The following is a 17173-nucleotide window of genomic DNA, read 5'->3' as shown; positions in this document are numbered from 1 at the left end:
AATAGAATCAAATGGAAGCGCTGAGCAGCGCAGCGGTGAGCGCAACGAGCGACGTAATGCATGTTTTTTGAGGTCATGTGCCCTTGTAGCGAGTACAACCAACGTACCTATGAGGCGGGGAGGTTCTTTCGGGCTGGGGCGCGGGCGGTTGGAGCTGGCCGGGGGCGAGGAAAGGAAGTGATCATTCGGCTGCGAAAAGACTTTGTGCCACGACGGAGGGGGACTTCATCAATTGCACCTTGGTTCCCCTTTTCGTGGTGTAAGTGTGTGGAAGTTGAGCTGTCCAACCTCCCCCTAGTCGTTGATGGGCACGTGGTCTTGTGCGACCTGCACGACGGGAGGGGAGATGCAAGTCGCAAATGTCGGAACGGATGCTCGTGGGGGCAAAAGGGGGGCTGAAGGCCGATGAGCAATTCGTCTCCGCCATGCTCCTGTGCCTGAAATACATGTGGTGGTTTGCCGGTCGGGCTCTGATGCCCGAAAGCGGCGATCTTGGTGTAAGTGAAGTGGTATTTGATGTCTCACCTTGACTTTCTGGAAGCGCTGTGGGGACCGATGACGATGGGGGTGGGATTGGGAGTTTGCGATGTCGGTGTGGTTTTTAGGCGCAGGCGCGTATGCAGAGCCAGCGAAGCAGGAGTCGGTAAAGATGTGCGATCTCGTATTCGAAGTCGGTCAGTCCAACTTTGGCGTCGGTGCCTGTGTTTGAGAGGTTCTCACACGTCTAGCCATGTTGAAGCGTCGAAACAGCTCTCATCAATCGTGAGGAGGTGCCTATTCAACTCCCGGCCCAGCCTATACACGTATCCATGAATTATCTTGCAGTTATGCACAAGGTGCAGCATGACACACCTGTTCCGATGCTCATGCCGGCACAGAGGTGGGAACGCCCGTCCCCGGCTCACTGCCCGGACTGCCGGGTCTCCACTCTGCTTCCCGTTCCGGGTTGTGCGGGCCCGGAAGGGTCTCAGACAGGACCCGCCCCGCCGGTACCAACAGCCTGGGGCTTGTTTCGACGACACACCGCGGGCTGTGGAAGTTGTTCTGAATGTCAATCGTCTGGTATTGAGTAGAATCTAGCGGAAACTACAATGATCTCTTGATCGTGTCTATCGAGGTTTTGGTCCAACGTTAGCTTCTCCGGCTGACCTCATATGTAACTACCACAGATATATTCACCGCAAAGGGTACAACAACACGGTAACTGTAGTGAGTACTGAAAGAAGCCATAGGTCTGGTAATGGAGGCTCATCCGTGAGTTCGATCGTCTCTTAGAACCAAATGTGGTCTCCGACGACTACAACTGTTGCTAACGAACTCGACGACGCCCAAGAGATGTAACGTTTTTAGAGGCGTCTATGAACTTTGAGACAATATGTCATGCCTACAATGACGAACTTAACCAAAATTGACTTACAAGGATGGCGTTATACAAGAGCTTCCACTACGTCAAAACGTAGTAGAAGCAACACTGTGCTCTTGATTTAGTGTATCGTAGGTAGTTTAGAAAGTAAATTTCCAAACACGGAAACTCGTAGGTAGTCGCCATCATGGAGTGGTTTGAACTGTACTTTAGGAACCAAGTCAACGTCAACCTCAACACAGTTGTCGTTGGCGCTGGCATGGCACAAAAAAAGTGAGAGAATAAGTTTAGAAAACCTCCATGTCATGCTCTCTAATCTCGATCATCACACTCCAAGCCGCTCTGTACTTTTACGCCAAATAGAAAGGGATAGGCCAACAGCACTCAGGTAAATACGATTGATACAAACGCCCCCAGGACACCAAAACTGGCGAGGTGTGCAGTCTTCGTTACGGTGAGTATCCGAACTCTGGAGGGTTATGTTATCCGTGGGCGGTCGAGTGAAATTACTGACAGGTCCACATCCCCTGGTTGTCGATTAACAGGAGATTGAAAACGCTTGTGTGAACGCACCCTTCCCAGGTCGGATACAATCACATAAGATAAGCAAACTCCCTAGGCTTCAAATCCTCGCAAATGATACGCGATCGCTGAACCACGCTCAAGAGGCCAAAGTCGTACCAACATGCCACGAATCCATCGAGCAATGTCAATTTACGTAGAACCGCCCAATGAGTATACGTCTTTCTCATAGTTTAGCTATAATAAGGTGTTTCGACAGACTTAGCATTTGATACAAGACGGATTTCATTCGCGATCGAGCTTCCCGCAAGAACCTACTTAACCGCCCCATTGCTGTCTTCGTGATTTGTCTATACATGACAGCTGATGATTTGGCCCAGGAGATTCGGCTCTGTGCACGCGACTAGAGAAAACTTCTGAATGAATCTCACTTGAGAGGAAGGGGCCACAAGGCTGATAGTACGACGAAACTCAAGTCGCTGCCATGGTGGCTTGTCTGGTAGCATGTTGTGGAACTCGCTGACTTATTAGCTGGACTCTCGGGATGCTGAAAAGGCATATGAGAGGGTCTGCGGTCTTTTTGCGAGAGCCTGATTCTGTGGACCAGAATGTGGTTTTGACAGGGTTGGGTTCATCGTTGATATAAACTACTGCAAAGGAGGGGTGATACAACGAGCCCGACTCCAGCCACCGACTCCTTTCAGAAGCTCAAGATGTTACAAAGCTTTTGGGATAAATCTGCAATAACACGAACCTAACTGTCTGCATTTTTGAGGCTATAAAACAACGGCCGAGCGCCAATAAAGAGCACACGTCAAATGGAAGTAGACAACTCATCATCGAAATCATCATTGTATGTCATTGAGGAGAAAAAGGGTAAAAGACTCTAAAGGCCTCCCCTTTCTACCGGGGGAGCGCCATAACATTCTAGGCCAAAGCCGGAAAACCAAACGCCGTCCAGGTGTGCGTTACATCATTAGTACATCCATCTGGCAATCCAAACGCGGGGATGGGGGAGGGAAGTGACCGGCACAAGAAACAATAGAGGGGGAGAGAGATAGAGAGAAAGGGTGGGTACGTGAGAGAAAAATTCCAGCAGTTAAGTGAGACAACCAATTTTCCCAACCTGGACCCCGACTTCGTATAAGATGGCCCTCCCCATCTCCGAACATTTGACACCGTCTCCTAGCTTCTTTCATCGACTAAAGGTGAAAGTGAGCGTCCCAGTTCTCGTTCTTGATGTTCATGTGTTCCGGCATTAGGGAGCCAAGCGCAGGCGACCCGTGAATGTCGTTCGTATGCCCCTGGACATGCTGGTGGTCGCACATGGCACCGACGCCAAACCCCTCAATATCGTACGCGGCGTCGAAAGCCGAGTAGATGGGGCTTGGGGCCCATGTGTTATGGTCATGCGCGTTCTGGTGGTGATCTTGGTCGTGGGCACAGGACATGGCTTGAGGGAGATCGAAGGCAGGGTGAGCGCTCATGAGGCTGGCGGATGGGCTGAATTGCAGGCTGTGAGGTGCCGAGAACATGTCGTCGCTGCAGGGCGTGAGCATTCTCGATTGGAAGACCGGTTGACATTCCGGAGCGGTGGGTGATGCCATGGAGGTTGGCGTGAACTGTTGCCGGTATGGGGGTTGGCTGTGTTCCTGCTTGACCTTGACAGGAGACCTGGGGCGAGCCTCGGCATGGTGGCGAAGTGACTCGAGCGTCCCTGGTTCCGGCTTGACCCGCTCATTCCCCGAATCCTCCTCTCTCTTGTGTGGTGGTTTTTGCTCCTTTTTGGTTTTCGTAACGCGATTCTTGTTCGCGGTGGCCCTGTTGCGCTTTTGAGGCTCGAGACCTAGCATCGCCGAGCGGAAACGAGAGTATCTCATGCGGGCGGCATGGCCGTTGGTGATGGGCTGTGCCAGTATCGGGTCATGGGCAACGGCATTCCAGTCAATCTAGACACTCAAGGTAAGCTGAGGTTCGAGGCAAATTGCCATCGGAAGCACTCACATCCTTCAAGTTTTTCTGTTTCAAGATAGCGAAAAGAAACCTCGTCATCTGGTTGTCTGTGGCGGACGACATGTTGGATCCGTTGAACGGTCTGCCGTCTCAAGTTGCGCAAGCTTTGAGATGAGAGTAGATGCCGATGATGAGACCGGTGACCTCGAGGAAGAGGACCAATTTGAAGTGCACAGCGATGGATGCAGAAGCTTTGGCTCGACCCAATCATCCAGCACGCAACAGGCAGGTGTGGAGGTGAAATGAAGGAAATGAGTCACTGTGAAGATTGGTGAGGCAAGACGAGGCCCAAATATATGGCAGCCAAGTCAGCAGGTTGCGTTCTAGAAATGGTGCAACCACCAGAGGCGATACCCAGTCACCTGTTGGTGTGGAAGGCAATGAAGGCGAGGCGGACAAAAGAGGCAGACAAGGAGGGAGTCGCCAGAAGTCAGCACAACGACCCCGGGACATCAGCAGTAGTTATAGGTGCTTTGGAGGGCCTTGGACTACGGAGCTAAAGGGGATGGGATATACAAGTCGGCTTGATGCTGCCCCCCTAGACCGAACTCGATGGGGCAGGCCGTGGCAGCTGTGGAGAGACGGAAGCGCAGCGGAGCTGGATCGGTACGGGCACAGTATGAGAAAAAAAAAGAAGAAGAAGAAAAGGCGAAGGAAGATGCTTTCAGGGCAGGCGCTGCGGCGCTTGGGCCGACATTTTATTGAGGTGTAAAAGTGGCAAAGCCCTTGGTTGAGACAAGGAATCAAAATAGTTCCTTGTTGCCTGGAGTTACGGCCAGGCTTTGACGGGGACACATGTCCTTGAGGAGGGGGTGTGTGACGTTTATGGAGGGGGTGGAGAGGTAGAGGTGCATGTGCATGGCATCCACCCTTGAACTGGATGGACGGTTTGAAGTTTTGATGGCAGCTTAGCCGAGCACTGATGAAATGGTGGAGGGGTGCTGTGAGAGACAGAGAGAGAGTCGAGGTAGCGTGGGTGTGTCGCGGCGCGGGGCCGTGTCATCTCTCATTCGCGTAAAGTGGTTTGGAATTCCCTGGCTTTTCCTAGTGGTTTTTTGGGGAAGATCCTTGCTCGCCGCCCTGCCCTCAGCCGGCAAGATGGAGTAGGACTTGACTCTACCTGACGAATAAAGGTTCAAGCGGAAGACCCGGAATCGCAAGGCGTCCCAGGCTAGCGTGTTCACTGACATGCAACCGCTAATTGATATCTGCCATTTGCACTCGCAGGCAGAATTGACTCGTCAATGGGCATACGCAACTTTTGCGAAGCTGGGGCGAGATTTTTTCCTGAGTCGGTGAAACGGGCCACCTTAACGCGAGATCCAGGAACGCCCAGCGCACCACCCGCAAACGGAACAGGGGTCTTGATGGCATGAGACGGAAGCGCGACATGGAGTGTGTGACTCACCTCTCAATTAGTGTAGCTTTGGAAATGGAGGTGGTTGGGGCGATTGGCTATGTCCATGTTGCAGCATCCAGTTCGCGCACTATTCATTGGCGGCCCTCCCGCATCGAGTCGCCAAACAGACTTGGGCCGCCTCTAATCGACGAACGTACCTCTGACGACGCATGATGCCAGCTGACACGTATGATAAACCTGGATTAAGATGCGAGAAAAAAAAACCCAGGGGGAAAGGGGCTGACCCTGTACCTGAGAGGGTGTTCTGCTAGGGAAGGATTGTTGGGACTTGCGGCGACGGACCGCTGCGATGCAGGTTACGGCGATTAATGGCAAACAGAGTTCGAGCCTCTTGGTCCAATTTAGTTTACCCCCTGGACTCGCAGCTCAGTCAATCATAGTGTCGTAATTTCAATCCCGTGTCTGGAACACATGTATGCCGTATGCTGGTGATGTGAGCGGGCGAGGGGAGGGGTCAATGGAGATAACGGGCCAATCTGGCAATTGAACGGCTAGATAGCCATTTGACGAGCAAAAGCGCTTCGGAGATCCGGTAAAATTGTAGAAAAGTGTATAGATGTGTTTTGGAGCTCTCAAAAGGGGATTTATCCTGCAAAACGGCCTCATTTTTATCCAGGTGACACGCGGTGAAGTTGGTGGGATGAGGTGAGGTGGTTGGAAGACGCGTTCTCGCGAACTTTGGGAGGGGCACCGTGCGACCGAGTTTTCGCCAGCTTTCCACGAAACCACGTGATGGGACAGACTGGTGCACCGCCCAAAGTGCGGGCCCGCAGGTGCTGCCTGAGGTCTGGCCGCATCGGTTCTCCACACTGACCTTAGGCTGTTCAAGCTATGGGACCGGACGCTAAAAGCAGCGCTGTCAGGGGAGGGGCCCTGGGTAAGCACTGAAGGGCCCCCCGGCGGAATCGGGACCAGCTTCGGTGCAGATCACGTAGTTGACCAGGGGAGATCAAGAAAATGAATGATCCTATGTCGCTGGCCTGCTTGTTCGGGTTGTTGCAGGCTCTGTCAAGTTCGCGATTATTGCCAAATCTTGCCGATATCTGCACCACGACTCGAGGCGCATGCGAGTCGGCGTGCACCATGGGTACGTTCCGAAGCCAACGTCGACATCCCTTGGACCACCAGCATGAGCATTGGGCGCGATGTCTTACAATCAGGCACTTGACAGAAACGTTGCCTTATTCGATATTTCATTTCGTCTCTATAATCAACATGTTGCAAACTCTTTCATTCCTCACCAGAAGAGTAAAATAAGGTGAGTAAAGATGGAAGCCTTTCAAATCTCAAGCCTCAGCGTTGCTTCAGCACGAAAATAAAGTCAACTGCACCACCAGTGTCGAAATCGCGACATGTCACGGCCAGCCAGCCCGCTGAGAGCTATGTAGTTCGGCCAATGATGTGATTGCGTTGGTACCCGCTAGAACCGCCATCCTAGTGCTGCTACACGGTTAAACTTCGGGGAGTCTAGACATTCGAGAAAATGGCATCCCACCACGGTTCCACCAGTGTGTCTTTGGACCTTATAATATCGAGACACAGATTCTGTCTGTAACGAAAGTGTTTGTTCAAAAGTTTGAAACAAACATGGAAATTCTATCGGAATACAGAATATCTTTTTTTCTTCTTGGTTGAGCTCAAAAAGCCCTTACAGCAAGTGCATGCGAAGAGGCCTCTTTCTCGGCAAAATGTTGAACCGGTCCGAGACCACACCTTTCTCCAGTGTTTCCCCTCGAATGGAGACTTGAGGGACGAACACCTCCGGTACAGTCGTCAGCACACTACCAATTTCTCGTCTTCCACCGTGTAGACACCTTCGAGCCCATCCACTTTCAATTGTATAAGTCGCGATTATCATCGTCGCATACATCCGATCCTCTCCGTTACCGTCACCATGAACAAAAATTGGAATGATAGGGCCGACAAGGACCTTTTCTTCACTATCCTCTCCGTCAAGAACATTGGCGTCATCAGCGGCTCGGAATGGACCACCATCGGCAACCACATGCGCACCCTGGGTTATGGCTTTACCAACGAGGGTTGTAGGTACGTTTGCGATTTATATCAGTGTCTTTCATACTTTCCCGCCCGTCCAGCACCGGTGCGACCGGCACCCGGGCGACACCACATTGTCCGCAAAGGAGGTGTTTATCGTTCTCGGCGCACTTGCGCGCACTGTCCTTCTTGATCTCTATTGTCACTATCTCTGCCTTTTTCCCAAGCGTCCTTATGTCTATAACACTTCCAATTCCACTTGCTGGCCATGTCTACCTTTAAGCAAATCGCGAGTAAGATGAAGACGAATCGGGGGAGAACGCAGCAGAGTATAATAACCCTCGTTTCCTCAAGGAATTTTTTTCTTTTTATTTTATCTGGTTATAGGTCCTTCTCTCACCTTTCTTATGTCTGTTGCTATCTTCTACTTCCTTCGCGTGCACCGTGGTAATCACTTTGTGGATGTCGAGGAAAGTTGACGGGAGCCGAAGTTTCGCTCTCTGGTCCGTTTGTCATCTTTGTGCCACTTTAACGCAACCTCGGACGCCACTTCTTGTATAAACAGATGCGAGACAACTCCTGCCAGCTGTCTGGGCGGGGTCAGTGTTGCCCACAACATTTTGCACTTACCACTCAAACTCGTTTGATGCCCTTAATAATCTGATCATGGGTACTTATGGTATATCTCGATAGCGGCTAACATCCCATAGGCAACACTTCCAAGGTCTTCGTCGCGCTCAGCACAAGGCCGAGACCAGTGGGAGCCCGGACAGCTCTCGGAAGGTTGATCCTACCTTGAACCCGATTACTCGACGTCCTGGTCCAGGTCGTGGAAGGCCCAAAAAGCAGCCCCAGCAACCTGCGCCGATGTCGATTCCTGCTCTTCCTGGTCAAACTAGCCAACTGGGCCAACCTGGTCAACCCGGTCAGTCGGGTCAGTTTGGGCCTGCCCAAGAATTTCACGACAGTCAACTCTCTCTTCCAGAACAGGCCGATGATCAGCCCGAACACCAGCCAGAACACCAGCCCGAACAACAAGCCGATCACAAACAGGACAGCCAACAAGACCATCAGCCCGAGCATCAGCCCGAGCATCAGCCCGAGCATCAGCCCGAGCATCAGCCCGAGCATCAGCCCGAACGCCAGCTCGACCATCAGCTTGATCACCAGCCCGGCCACCAGCACGATCATGAGCAGTCAATACAAGAAGACCAGTCCCATGAACAGCCACCCGCAATGCCCGATGGCCTTGATGCGTTGCCAGAATCCTTGGATCTCCCTCTTAAGGAGGACTCACTCGACTTGTCCCTCAAGGAAGACAACGATGACGAGCAGGATGGCCACGATGCTAAGAGAATAAAGCTCGACAACCCCCCTCAGGACCCGTCTCTTGTTGATGACGAAGCTGTCTTAGCTCTGGCCGCCCACAGCGATGCCCCTTCCGTTGACGGCTACGCTTCCGAGTATCCAACAGCTGGTCTTACTGGGTCAGACTCGCACAGCTTTAGCTATGGTGGCGAGGTGTAGGAGAAAGATATGGCCCCATTGGCAGCTGCTAGTATGGTCGAGGGCCCATTCAGCGGCAATTCAAGTCAAGACTTGCCACCAGATCCACAAGGCCAGGCAAATTGACATTCCTGCCCCGTATCAGTTTTGTCAGATCAAGGCGTTTTGCATCAAAGCGGTAGCGGCATCAGAAGCGAGGTTATGAACACGATTAGGTGCTTGGAGTTCGGTTCGATTGACTATTTCCTTTTTCTCTCATATTCCAGTGTATAAAGAACTTGTCTCAGGCTGGCATTGAACGTTTGTCTCCGTCGAGATTACAGTCTCTGACTGGAGAAGAAATACACAAGAGTCTGCTAGCCACCACACATTGTTCCGTTGCTTGAAAGTGTCTTCTCTGCTATGTCGTTTCTGCCTACGCTTAGCATGAAGAACTGCCTTCATTGACCTTTCATTCAAACATCTGCCCTGCTCCTCCAGCCACCATAGATTGTTGGGAAGGTTCCATGCTCTGTAGGCAGGTCTTCAAACTTCTTCACTCACCACCAGTTTGTGTTTCCATGAGCATCGCCGCTCAGACAGGCCGAACGGCCCCGCAACCCATACACAACACCTCCGAGACAGCCCCGGCTGCCCGGCTTCCATGACCCTCCGTGAGGCTCCGTGATAACTTACTCGACACCGGGCAGCTTCCTTCTCCGTGTCAAGTTACTCCTTTGGAGCAGAGCATTTGAATGGTCTTTCAAACCTTTCCTCCTCCAACCTTCCTTCCTCAACACCAACTTTCTGTCTATTGCAATCCTCAAAAATCGCAATACACTCGCTCTGCAGCACCCTCGACAAATCAATCGCAGCAATACCGCCAACATGTCTGAGAAGCAGGTCATCAGCAAGTGGAACAACCCGGAGTTCCTCCACAGCCTGATGCTCGCCCTCTACGGCCAGCTCAAGGGCAACCTCAGCAAGGAGGCCAAGGACACGATCGAGGCGAAGATGCATCGCGACGGCTTTGAGGATACCACCTGGGATGGCATCCGGTAAGTCGGCCTCAGTTTCTTTTCTTGCGTTTTTTTCTTCTGGCTCTTTCCTCGTTTTCTCGCGCGCCTGCCGACACGCTCTTGCAATCTGCGCGTCTGGAACCTTCTCCCATGCTCTTTCTTCCCTGAGAGGCTTTCTATCGCGTTCTCAGCCTCCGCAACCTTCACGTGCCCTTTTCCGTCCTATAACTTTCCTGCTTTGCTTCTTTACTTCTCGACACACCATCTCTTCCACCTTTCATTCCACAGACTTTCGCCGAAGCTTTCCTCGCTCTCAAACATCCACAAGCGCAACATAACACAATGTCTGAAAAGGCCGCTCCTGCTGGCAAGTGGGCCAACCCAGCCCTTCTCGAGGCCCTCGTGATGGGATTCTACGGAATTGCCAAGGGCGAAGGTCTCTCAAAGGAGGCAAAGGACTCGATCATCGAAAAGGTTCATCTCTGGGGCTTCACCGACATTACCTGGGAGGGTATTCGGTGCGTAATACGACGTTACTTGTTGTTGCTCATGTGTCCCCCCCCCCCCCCCCCCCCCCCCCCCTCCCCTCCCCCAATTCTCTAGTTTCAAGACCTCTTTCTCTTTTCCCGATCGCTTCCTTCCCTTCTGTTCCGGCATCTATATCACCCTCTGCTCTGCTCTCAGTTGCTCTCTCTCTCTCTTCTCTCCCCCACACTCACTCAACCGGCTAGCCCACCTTCAACCAACCTTTCTCACCTACACATCCACAACTACAATCCCAGCAAAACACACAAGTCGTTGTGCAAACCACAATAAAAATGTCTCGTTCAACTATGAGATGGACTCCTGAGATTGACCAACAAATTTTGGTCGCAATGGTCAAAACAATGACCCCGAGCGGCGAGCAGTACTCTGCCATCATTGAGGAGCTTCACTGCCTCGGCCACAGCTTCACGGCCTCTGCTCTCAAGTGCGCCTTCCCTTCTTCCTGTTCTCTCTTCCACCTTCCACTTCTGCCTGCAAGGCCCCATCCTTCCGAAACCATCCCGCCCTCCTATACAAAACTGTCCCATCGCCCTTACAAGTTTCCTCCTTCTCTACCAACTTCCACCGTTGCGCACTTACTCCCATCGCTCTGTCATAAATTCTACCACACATCACGTCACCGCGTCTACACAACATCATATCAAGCATCAGTCATTATGGCTCCAGTCACTACTTGGGACGACAAGGCTCGCTCCGATCTACTGGTCGCCTTGCTGACGGTTACCAAGCCTTCCAAGGAGGACTGGGACCTTGCACTTGCTGTTGTTCACAGCAAGGGCTACACCTACAACGCAAGCGCTGCCATGTACTTCTTTCCTGTCTCAACTGGTCTCTTCTCTATATGATTGGTGTCATTACTAGTCGGCACAAATTCATTTGTGTAATGATAAATGCTAATAGTTACAACAGGCAGCACATCCAAAAGTTGCAGCGCAAGGAGCAGACCGCTGGTGACAGCGGCGAGGCCAGCAGCACTCCCGTTAAGAAGGCTACCAAGAAGGCGACCACTCCCCGCAAGCGCAAGACGCCCTCCAAGAAAACCAAGACCGACGACGACGCCGAGGAGAATGAGGATGACGAGGGTCGGGAGGACACTCCTATCCCCAAGAAGCCCCGCACTCCCAAGAAGCCCGAGTAAGTGCCTTCCTAGCTGTATGCAAGAGTGAAGCTGACGATGTGTTTATAGCATGAAGATGGAGGCCCTTGAGTACGAGGATAATGACGCTGAGGTCTAATCCTGTATCCAAACCGTCGACCACATACATACATCAAACGTACCGCCATCGCATATCGAAGAGGATACACATACTTTTCAGGGAATGAAAGGAAGGTTGGATGAATGATAGGTTGGGAAGACAGAATTGGATTGAGGATATCTCTGGCATTGGCAGGGGGTTTGCTCCATTCTCTATGATTTGGCAGATGCAATAGGCATGACTTGCCTCAGGTAACGGAAAAGGTTTACTGAAATTGAGAAACTTTGCTTGTTTCTACAACAAGGGGGCTCTGTCGTGGAATCGTTTCCCTGTTTTTGGTTCTTGCTAACTCTCACAACCTAGAATGGAGACTTTGGTATGCTCATTTACGAGTTGTACCTCTGTTCTGTCAAACATACCCCTTTCTGCCCTTTCTGCTCCCACCAACTATGCAAACACTTCATTGTTTACCATTCTCTCTGCTCCATTGTCGGATCCTTGGCCCGATGCGCTTTGTATTCGATGGGGGCATCATGTCTCTAACAATAGGTCAGTTGAAATGCCTGCAGTATTCAAAGCTACTCAAAGCTATCTGATTAGGTTTGACTGCCAAACAACCAGTATGGGATTTTGATGATTTGGTTACAGCAACTGATAGTAACAAGACATGCCAGGCAAGTTCAACTCTTCCTCCCACCTTATCAGCCTAACTCTGGTATAGTAAGTTGCGTAGAACGTGGCCAAGGCAAGCCTGTTCTTATCAGTCTTAAATTCCCACAACATTTCATAGCTCAAGATGTAGTGTTACTAGCCAACCAGAGTTGAGCAGTACCATCAATGGCTCTCGTCAATTTCGCCAACCCCTGATGCTACATATGCGGATACACCACCCCTATGGGCTCTGCAGGAAGCCCTTCGAGATCTGTGTCTGATTCGTTTAGAGCTAGTTTTCTACCTCCCCTAACTGACCTCTTTCAGGACGACTCTTGAAAGCTATGCTTTGTAACGCTCAATCTCTTTACGTCCTGTTCTGTGTTCGCCAGAACCCCCTTTGAGGCGGGTGCCGAGCTTGTCCAACAATAACCCTTTCCCCATCCATCACATCAGCTTCACAATACCTCTCGCCCATCCGCTTCGGCAGAGACCTGGAGGCTTGCCCAGGGTGCTCTTAGCCACCTTACTTCCCCGTCTACCTCACCAGTCCCAAGATACCTCTCGCCCGTTTTATCATAACCCTATTAGGCGGGTGCCCGGCCTGTTCCAAGCCACCTACCTTCCCCACCTACTCACCAAATGTAGGAGATTTCACCCCAGACTGAGATATTTCAAGCCTTTCTTTCACCCTCAATAGTATCCCTCCAACTTCCTCCACCTCAACATACATTCTTCCACCACTACCTCTCATCCTACGTCCGAGATCTTCAATATTCCAAGATCAGCATCAATAGCCTCGCTATATACTATACACAGGTAAGTGTACTACATGGTCTTGCTTATTTCGATCTTCAAACACTTCTCTCTACCCTTACTTTCACTGATGCCACAATAATCCTGACTGGGAAAACATAGAAGTTTATGTTTTCCCCCTCTTGTTGTGAGCAGGGAAGTGGTATGAGAGGGCTTCCAGCAATGAATTTACACCAGTTCCTGTCCTCGCATTTCAGTTCCCTTCCATCAAATTATCTATTTTCTTACTGCCCTTGGATCACCCTCTTATGTCAAACTCGCGTCGTTGTCCTCGCATCTATCTCTCTAACACTTTCGTCAACTTTAACAAATTTCACCCATTCAAGACATACAATGACTTGGTTCATTTCCGTGGCTTGTATTATCTTCCCAATTTACCCTGTTCCTTCTTCCATTCTTACCAATGTCACGAATCTCACTACTCCTACACCCAATCGCTGCTTGTCGCTTCTCTTTTGCTACATGATTGCCCGTCGGAAAAAACACGTCTTGTAGTATACTAATCACTCATTAGACATTCACTGCAGTAGCCTTCGTCATGGCTCCGAACACCTGGACTGACACTGCCGAGAAGGACCTGATCTGGAACTTCATCAAGGCCTCCAACAATGGCAAGATTCCGAAGGCCGACTGGAACCGTGTCCACGAGATGATGACAGAGATGGGCTATAACTTCACCATCAACGCTCTCAAGTGAGTTCACTTGAACGACCATCATCGTTCCCCTTCCCATATCTTCCTTACACCAAGTGAAACTTGAGATTAACGACACTATTGCTTTCAGCCAGCGCTGGTCCAAGACCATCGTCAAGAACTACGGCCAACGCACCAACACCGGTGGAAATGCTGGCTCCTCGGCCTCGGCCTCTGGCTCGGCCAGTGGCCCTGCCACTCCCACCACTTCCCGCAAGCGTGCGGCCCCCGGCTCTGGTAACCAGCCCTCTGCCACCCGCACCCCTAGAGGCAACCAGGCCGCCCATGCCATGGCTGCTGGCGCCATGGCTGTCGACGATGGCCAGGATGACGATGAGTCCGACCTTGAGAACGTCAAGCCCAAGGTCAAACGCACCAAGACCTCCCATCACGCTCTGGTCATCAACGGACTCAAGGGTCAGCGAATCGACCTTACTAAGGACGCTGAGAGCGTCAATTCCGCCCAGAATCCTAGGGGTATGCCTGAGCTCGCCAACCCCAGCGGCATCAAGGTCGAGGACGAGAACGACTTTGGTCGTCGCCGCGACCGTAGGTGTGTTGAATCCCGTCACTTTTCGCCTTAGTAGGGGTGCTAACGTTCTCGCCAAGCATGACTGCAACCCCCTCCAACTCCGCCGTTTACTTCAACGCGGCCAGCACCATCCGGGGTCTCTCTCAGGAGCGCAAGCTCACAAAGTCCGGCTAGGAGTGCGTCGAGGCCCGCATCGCCGCCGCCGCCAACTACCTCTAATAAGCACGAGAGATGTAGTTCTGCTACGGAGCCATAGAAAAGGCATGGTTTTCCTTCCCTTTCATTTTTTCTCGTCTGGCATGACCCCCGCTGGCGAAACGATGGATGATGAAGTCGCACAAACACCAATTTCACTTAGCTCTCGCTCACGGTACGGCTGGCGGTTATGGACACAAACTAGCCCCTTTTCATCATTCTTCAGTCATCGACTCGCTTTTCTTTGAGACTTCTTTTCGTTTTCGCTTTTTTCTCTCTCCATGTTTTGTTTCCGGCCTTGTCTTCTTACTCCTCTCTACTGCATTTCTGTCTTCTTGCGGCAAACATCAACCGACTGATTACACCATCTCTGGGTTGGCTTCCGGTAGTGGCACAAGAGCGGAAAAGACTTTGGATCTCGCAAGAGAGTTCGAGAGGTGTGGTCAGGGGCTGCTGGGACGACAAATGGAAGTTGAACGGTAAATTAAAAAAAGGTCGCAAGGAAAAGTGACTCTTGGCATGTGCGTCTGTGGCACTGGATATGGAACATGGCTAGCAGGGCTCATCGCATGGACATCGGGTGGAAAGGAACGACCGACAACGATTCGTGAGGACAAAAGGGATGGAGTTGGTTTGATACCTCGGGATTTCGCGAGAGATGAGGGCTCTATAGAAAGCAGGCTTGCGGCTTTTTTGCTAGCTTGTTCTCTTCGCTTGATATAGAACTCTCCAGTCAAACGTTTTCCGAACGTCGCGCCCTAGTTTGCAAAGTTGCGAGTTTTCGCGTCAACTGACTTTGAACTAGTATTCGAAATCCTCGACAGCCATCTATACGAGATTCGCCATTGTTTATCATCAGATAACACATTTGATCTCGTGAGCCGGTATCGGGCGGGGGGGTGTTTGAGGCATGCTGTGAATCATATAATGCTTTCCCAGTTTAATTGGCGGCATCTGCCCAGGTTGAAATCAGTTGCAAGCGGCTCAGCGAATTGAACGTCTGTATCCACATCAGTATAGCCAGGTACTCACACCACCCACCCACTTGAGATAATTCATTCGTAAGACACTCGCATTACTTTTCAAATCATTCTTCATATCCGGGATCTAATCACCGTTCGACTGTCCCGAATGGTGCCCTCGTAATTACAACTATGCGCCCTGAATGACTGCCCAGCCTGTCCCCGAACGCCTATGATCGACCCAACCGTGTGAGGTTCATTCTCCGAAACATATTACTCGATGCCGCGGGGCTTCGGGCCACGACCGTCAAGTCTGTTTCCTTCACTAGGGCCCTTCTTCTCAGGCGCCTTCTCCTTCTCCTCGGCATCGCCCTTGCGCTTGCCTCGCAGGGTCTGGCCCTGACCGGCGAAATGAGGGCGATTGGATTCTTCCTTCTCTCGCTCCTTGTCGGCGTCGGTCTTGACGGGCTTGATCTCGTAGCCAAAGAAGAGCTTGTTCGGCGGCAGGCGTAGGGGCATGGGTCCATTCGTCCGGCGCGGGAGGGGCACGACAGCAGGCGCGTTCGCCGACGAGCCTGTCACGGGAGTGGCGGGCTTCGGCGTCGAGGTCTTGCTGCCCTTCTTGCTGAGCTTCTGTCCCTCGCCGTAGAATCTGGAGGTAGTCGCGGTTGCTGACGGTGCGATAGCATTGTAGTTTATGGACTGGGCCATGGAGCCCTGGCTGTGTAGCAGGCCACCGGCCGGGACACCGCCACGAACGCTTCTGGGTGTGCTGGTTCCACTGCCCCTCTGCTGCTTCTCTGGCTCGACGTAGCCGACTGGCGCGGCGAAGTCGACCTCAACATCCGTCTCGATCATACAAACGCCCATCTTTTCCGTCTCAGGCTTGACCTCGAGGACCGCCACATGGTAGATTTCGTCATTGTACTCGAAATTGAATATGTCTCCTTTGGTGAGAGCGGCAAAGTTCCTGAACGCCTTCTCCAGCACCGCCTTGGGGTCGCTGATGTCGAGAAAGTTTGTCGATTGGGGCTGCAACTTGACGAGTTTGGCAAGCTCGAGAGAGGTGGTCTTGATCTGGATCATATCGCCGACATCGAGCGAGAGTGTTTGCATCATCTGGTCCCAGGTTAGCAACGCCACTGGCACGGCCGACATTGTGCTGAGGGGGACCACAAACCCAGTGGGGTAGGTAGGCTCTGCCCTCCTCCGCGACGAACTCCAGCACACCGGCATGCGAGTGTTTTCCCTTCTCGCCATTGATAATCTCCATAAGCAGCGGCCACTGAACGTGTAGCTTCGAGACCTTGTCCAGGGCGGAGGGAGGCAGGAAGATCTTGGATCCGTAGTTGAGGTCGGGTCGCTCGGGTCCGGGAGCCATGACCATGGGATAGCACCGGTAGTATTCGTCGAATCGCTGAATGATGGGGCGGCGTCCACCGCGGGCGAAATTATACATGTCTGCTTCGTTGGGGTCGAAGCGATACTGGGGAGCTTCAAGTTAGCTACGGTGAAGAGGTAAACTGGACCGCCAACGCAGGTAGCTTACCATCTTGGGCGGTCTGGATAGGCACGTGTAGTTTGGAGATGGAGGGAGGCAAATGCAGGCTTTGCGATAAAAATCTCGTCGCTGAAGCAAGGAAAGTTCTCTCGGACGGAAGCTTCTGCTTTTGGATCTAAGCAGGTGGGTGGATTGGCGTAGGAGGTGAAAGAGGTAGCTTTGCCCAAACTAAGGTGATGAAGGACGACCCGCGGTTTACGTGGG

The 17173-nt window shown here is 51.9% G+C and overlaps 6 protein-coding genes across 6 annotated transcripts; 4 read left to right on the top strand and 2 right to left on the bottom strand.

Annotated features, from left to right (window-relative positions):
* Positions 1-2674: 2674 nt before the first annotated feature.
* Positions 2675-4722, bottom strand: CDEST_06741 (uncharacterized protein). Its single transcript, XM_062922900.1, has 2 exons — positions 3890-4722; positions 2675-3834 (listed from the first exon to the last, which is right to left on the bottom strand). The coding sequence occupies exons 1-2, from the start codon at positions 3959-3961 to the stop codon at positions 3088-3090; spliced, it is 819 nt and encodes a 272-aa protein (XP_062778951.1). The 5' UTR covers positions 3962-4722; the 3' UTR covers positions 2675-3087.
* A 2366-nt stretch (positions 4723-7088) lies between these two features.
* Positions 7089-9183, top strand: CDEST_06740 (uncharacterized protein). Its single transcript, XM_062922899.1, has 2 exons — positions 7089-7364; positions 8024-9183. Exons 1-2 carry the CDS (start codon positions 7213-7215, stop codon positions 8838-8840), a joined length of 969 nt encoding a protein of 322 aa, XP_062778950.1. The 5' UTR covers positions 7089-7212; the 3' UTR covers positions 8841-9183.
* A 503-nt stretch (positions 9184-9686) lies between these two features.
* On the top strand, positions 9687-10045 carry CDEST_06739 (uncharacterized protein; the record flags this gene model as incomplete). The annotated part of the gene is made up of 2 exons (XM_062922898.1): positions 9687-9856; positions 10009-10045. The coding sequence occupies 2 exons, from the start codon at positions 9687-9689 to the stop codon at positions 10043-10045; spliced, it is 207 nt and encodes a 68-aa protein (XP_062778949.1).
* A 114-nt stretch (positions 10046-10159) lies between these two features.
* CDEST_06738 (uncharacterized protein) lies at positions 10160-11598 on the top strand (the record flags this gene model as incomplete). Its single annotated transcript, XM_062922897.1, has 3 exons — positions 10160-10335; positions 11273-11497; positions 11550-11598. 3 exons carry the CDS (start codon positions 10160-10162, stop codon positions 11596-11598), a joined length of 450 nt encoding a protein of 149 aa, XP_062778948.1.
* A 1966-nt stretch (positions 11599-13564) lies between these two features.
* On the top strand, positions 13565-14425 carry CDEST_06737 (uncharacterized protein; the record flags this gene model as incomplete). Its single annotated transcript, XM_062922896.1, has 3 exons — positions 13565-13719; positions 13811-14272; positions 14329-14425. 3 exons carry the CDS (start codon positions 13565-13567, stop codon positions 14423-14425), a joined length of 714 nt encoding a protein of 237 aa, XP_062778947.1.
* Positions 14426-15500: 1075 nt separating this feature from the next.
* On the bottom strand, positions 15501-17157 carry CDEST_06736 (Putative ubiquitin fusion degradation protein Ufd1). The gene is made up of 3 exons (XM_062922895.1): positions 16958-17157; positions 16589-16894; positions 15501-16527 (listed from the first exon to the last, which is right to left on the bottom strand). Exons 1-3 carry the CDS (start codon positions 16958-16960, stop codon positions 15682-15684), a joined length of 1155 nt encoding a protein of 384 aa, XP_062778946.1. The 5' UTR covers positions 16961-17157; the 3' UTR covers positions 15501-15681.
* Positions 17158-17173: the final 16 nt, after the last annotated feature.

The sequence above is a fragment of the Colletotrichum destructivum genome, chromosome 4 (genome assembly GCF_034447905.1).
Source record: "Colletotrichum destructivum chromosome 4, complete sequence".
NCBI lineage: Eukaryota > Fungi > Ascomycota > Sordariomycetes > Glomerellales > Glomerellaceae > Colletotrichum > Colletotrichum destructivum.
This window is presented reverse-complemented; position numbering and strand designations above follow the sequence as displayed.

Bases quoted from the DNA above. Each gene is read 5' to 3' on its own strand.
- CDEST_06740 (XM_062922899.1), top strand. From the start codon at position 7,213: ATGAACAAAAATTGGAATGATAGGGCCGACAAGGACCTTTTCTTCACT. The intron at 7,365-8,023 runs GTACGTTTGCGA...AACATCCCATAG, and splicing joins TTTACCAACGAGGGTTGTAG to GCAACACTTCCAAGGTCTTC.
- CDEST_06736 (XM_062922895.1), bottom strand. The intron at 16,528-16,588 runs GTTTGTGGTCCC...ACCTGGGACCAG, and splicing joins GAGCCTACCTACCCCACTGG to ATGATGCAAACACTCTCGCT.
- CDEST_06741 (XM_062922900.1), bottom strand. From the start codon at position 3,961: ATGTCGTCCGCCACAGACAACCAGATGACGAGGTTTCTTTTCGCTATC. The intron at 3,835-3,889 runs GTGAGTGCTTCC...TTGAGTGTCTAG, and splicing joins AACAGAAAAACTTGAAGGAT to ATTGACTGGAATGCCGTTGC.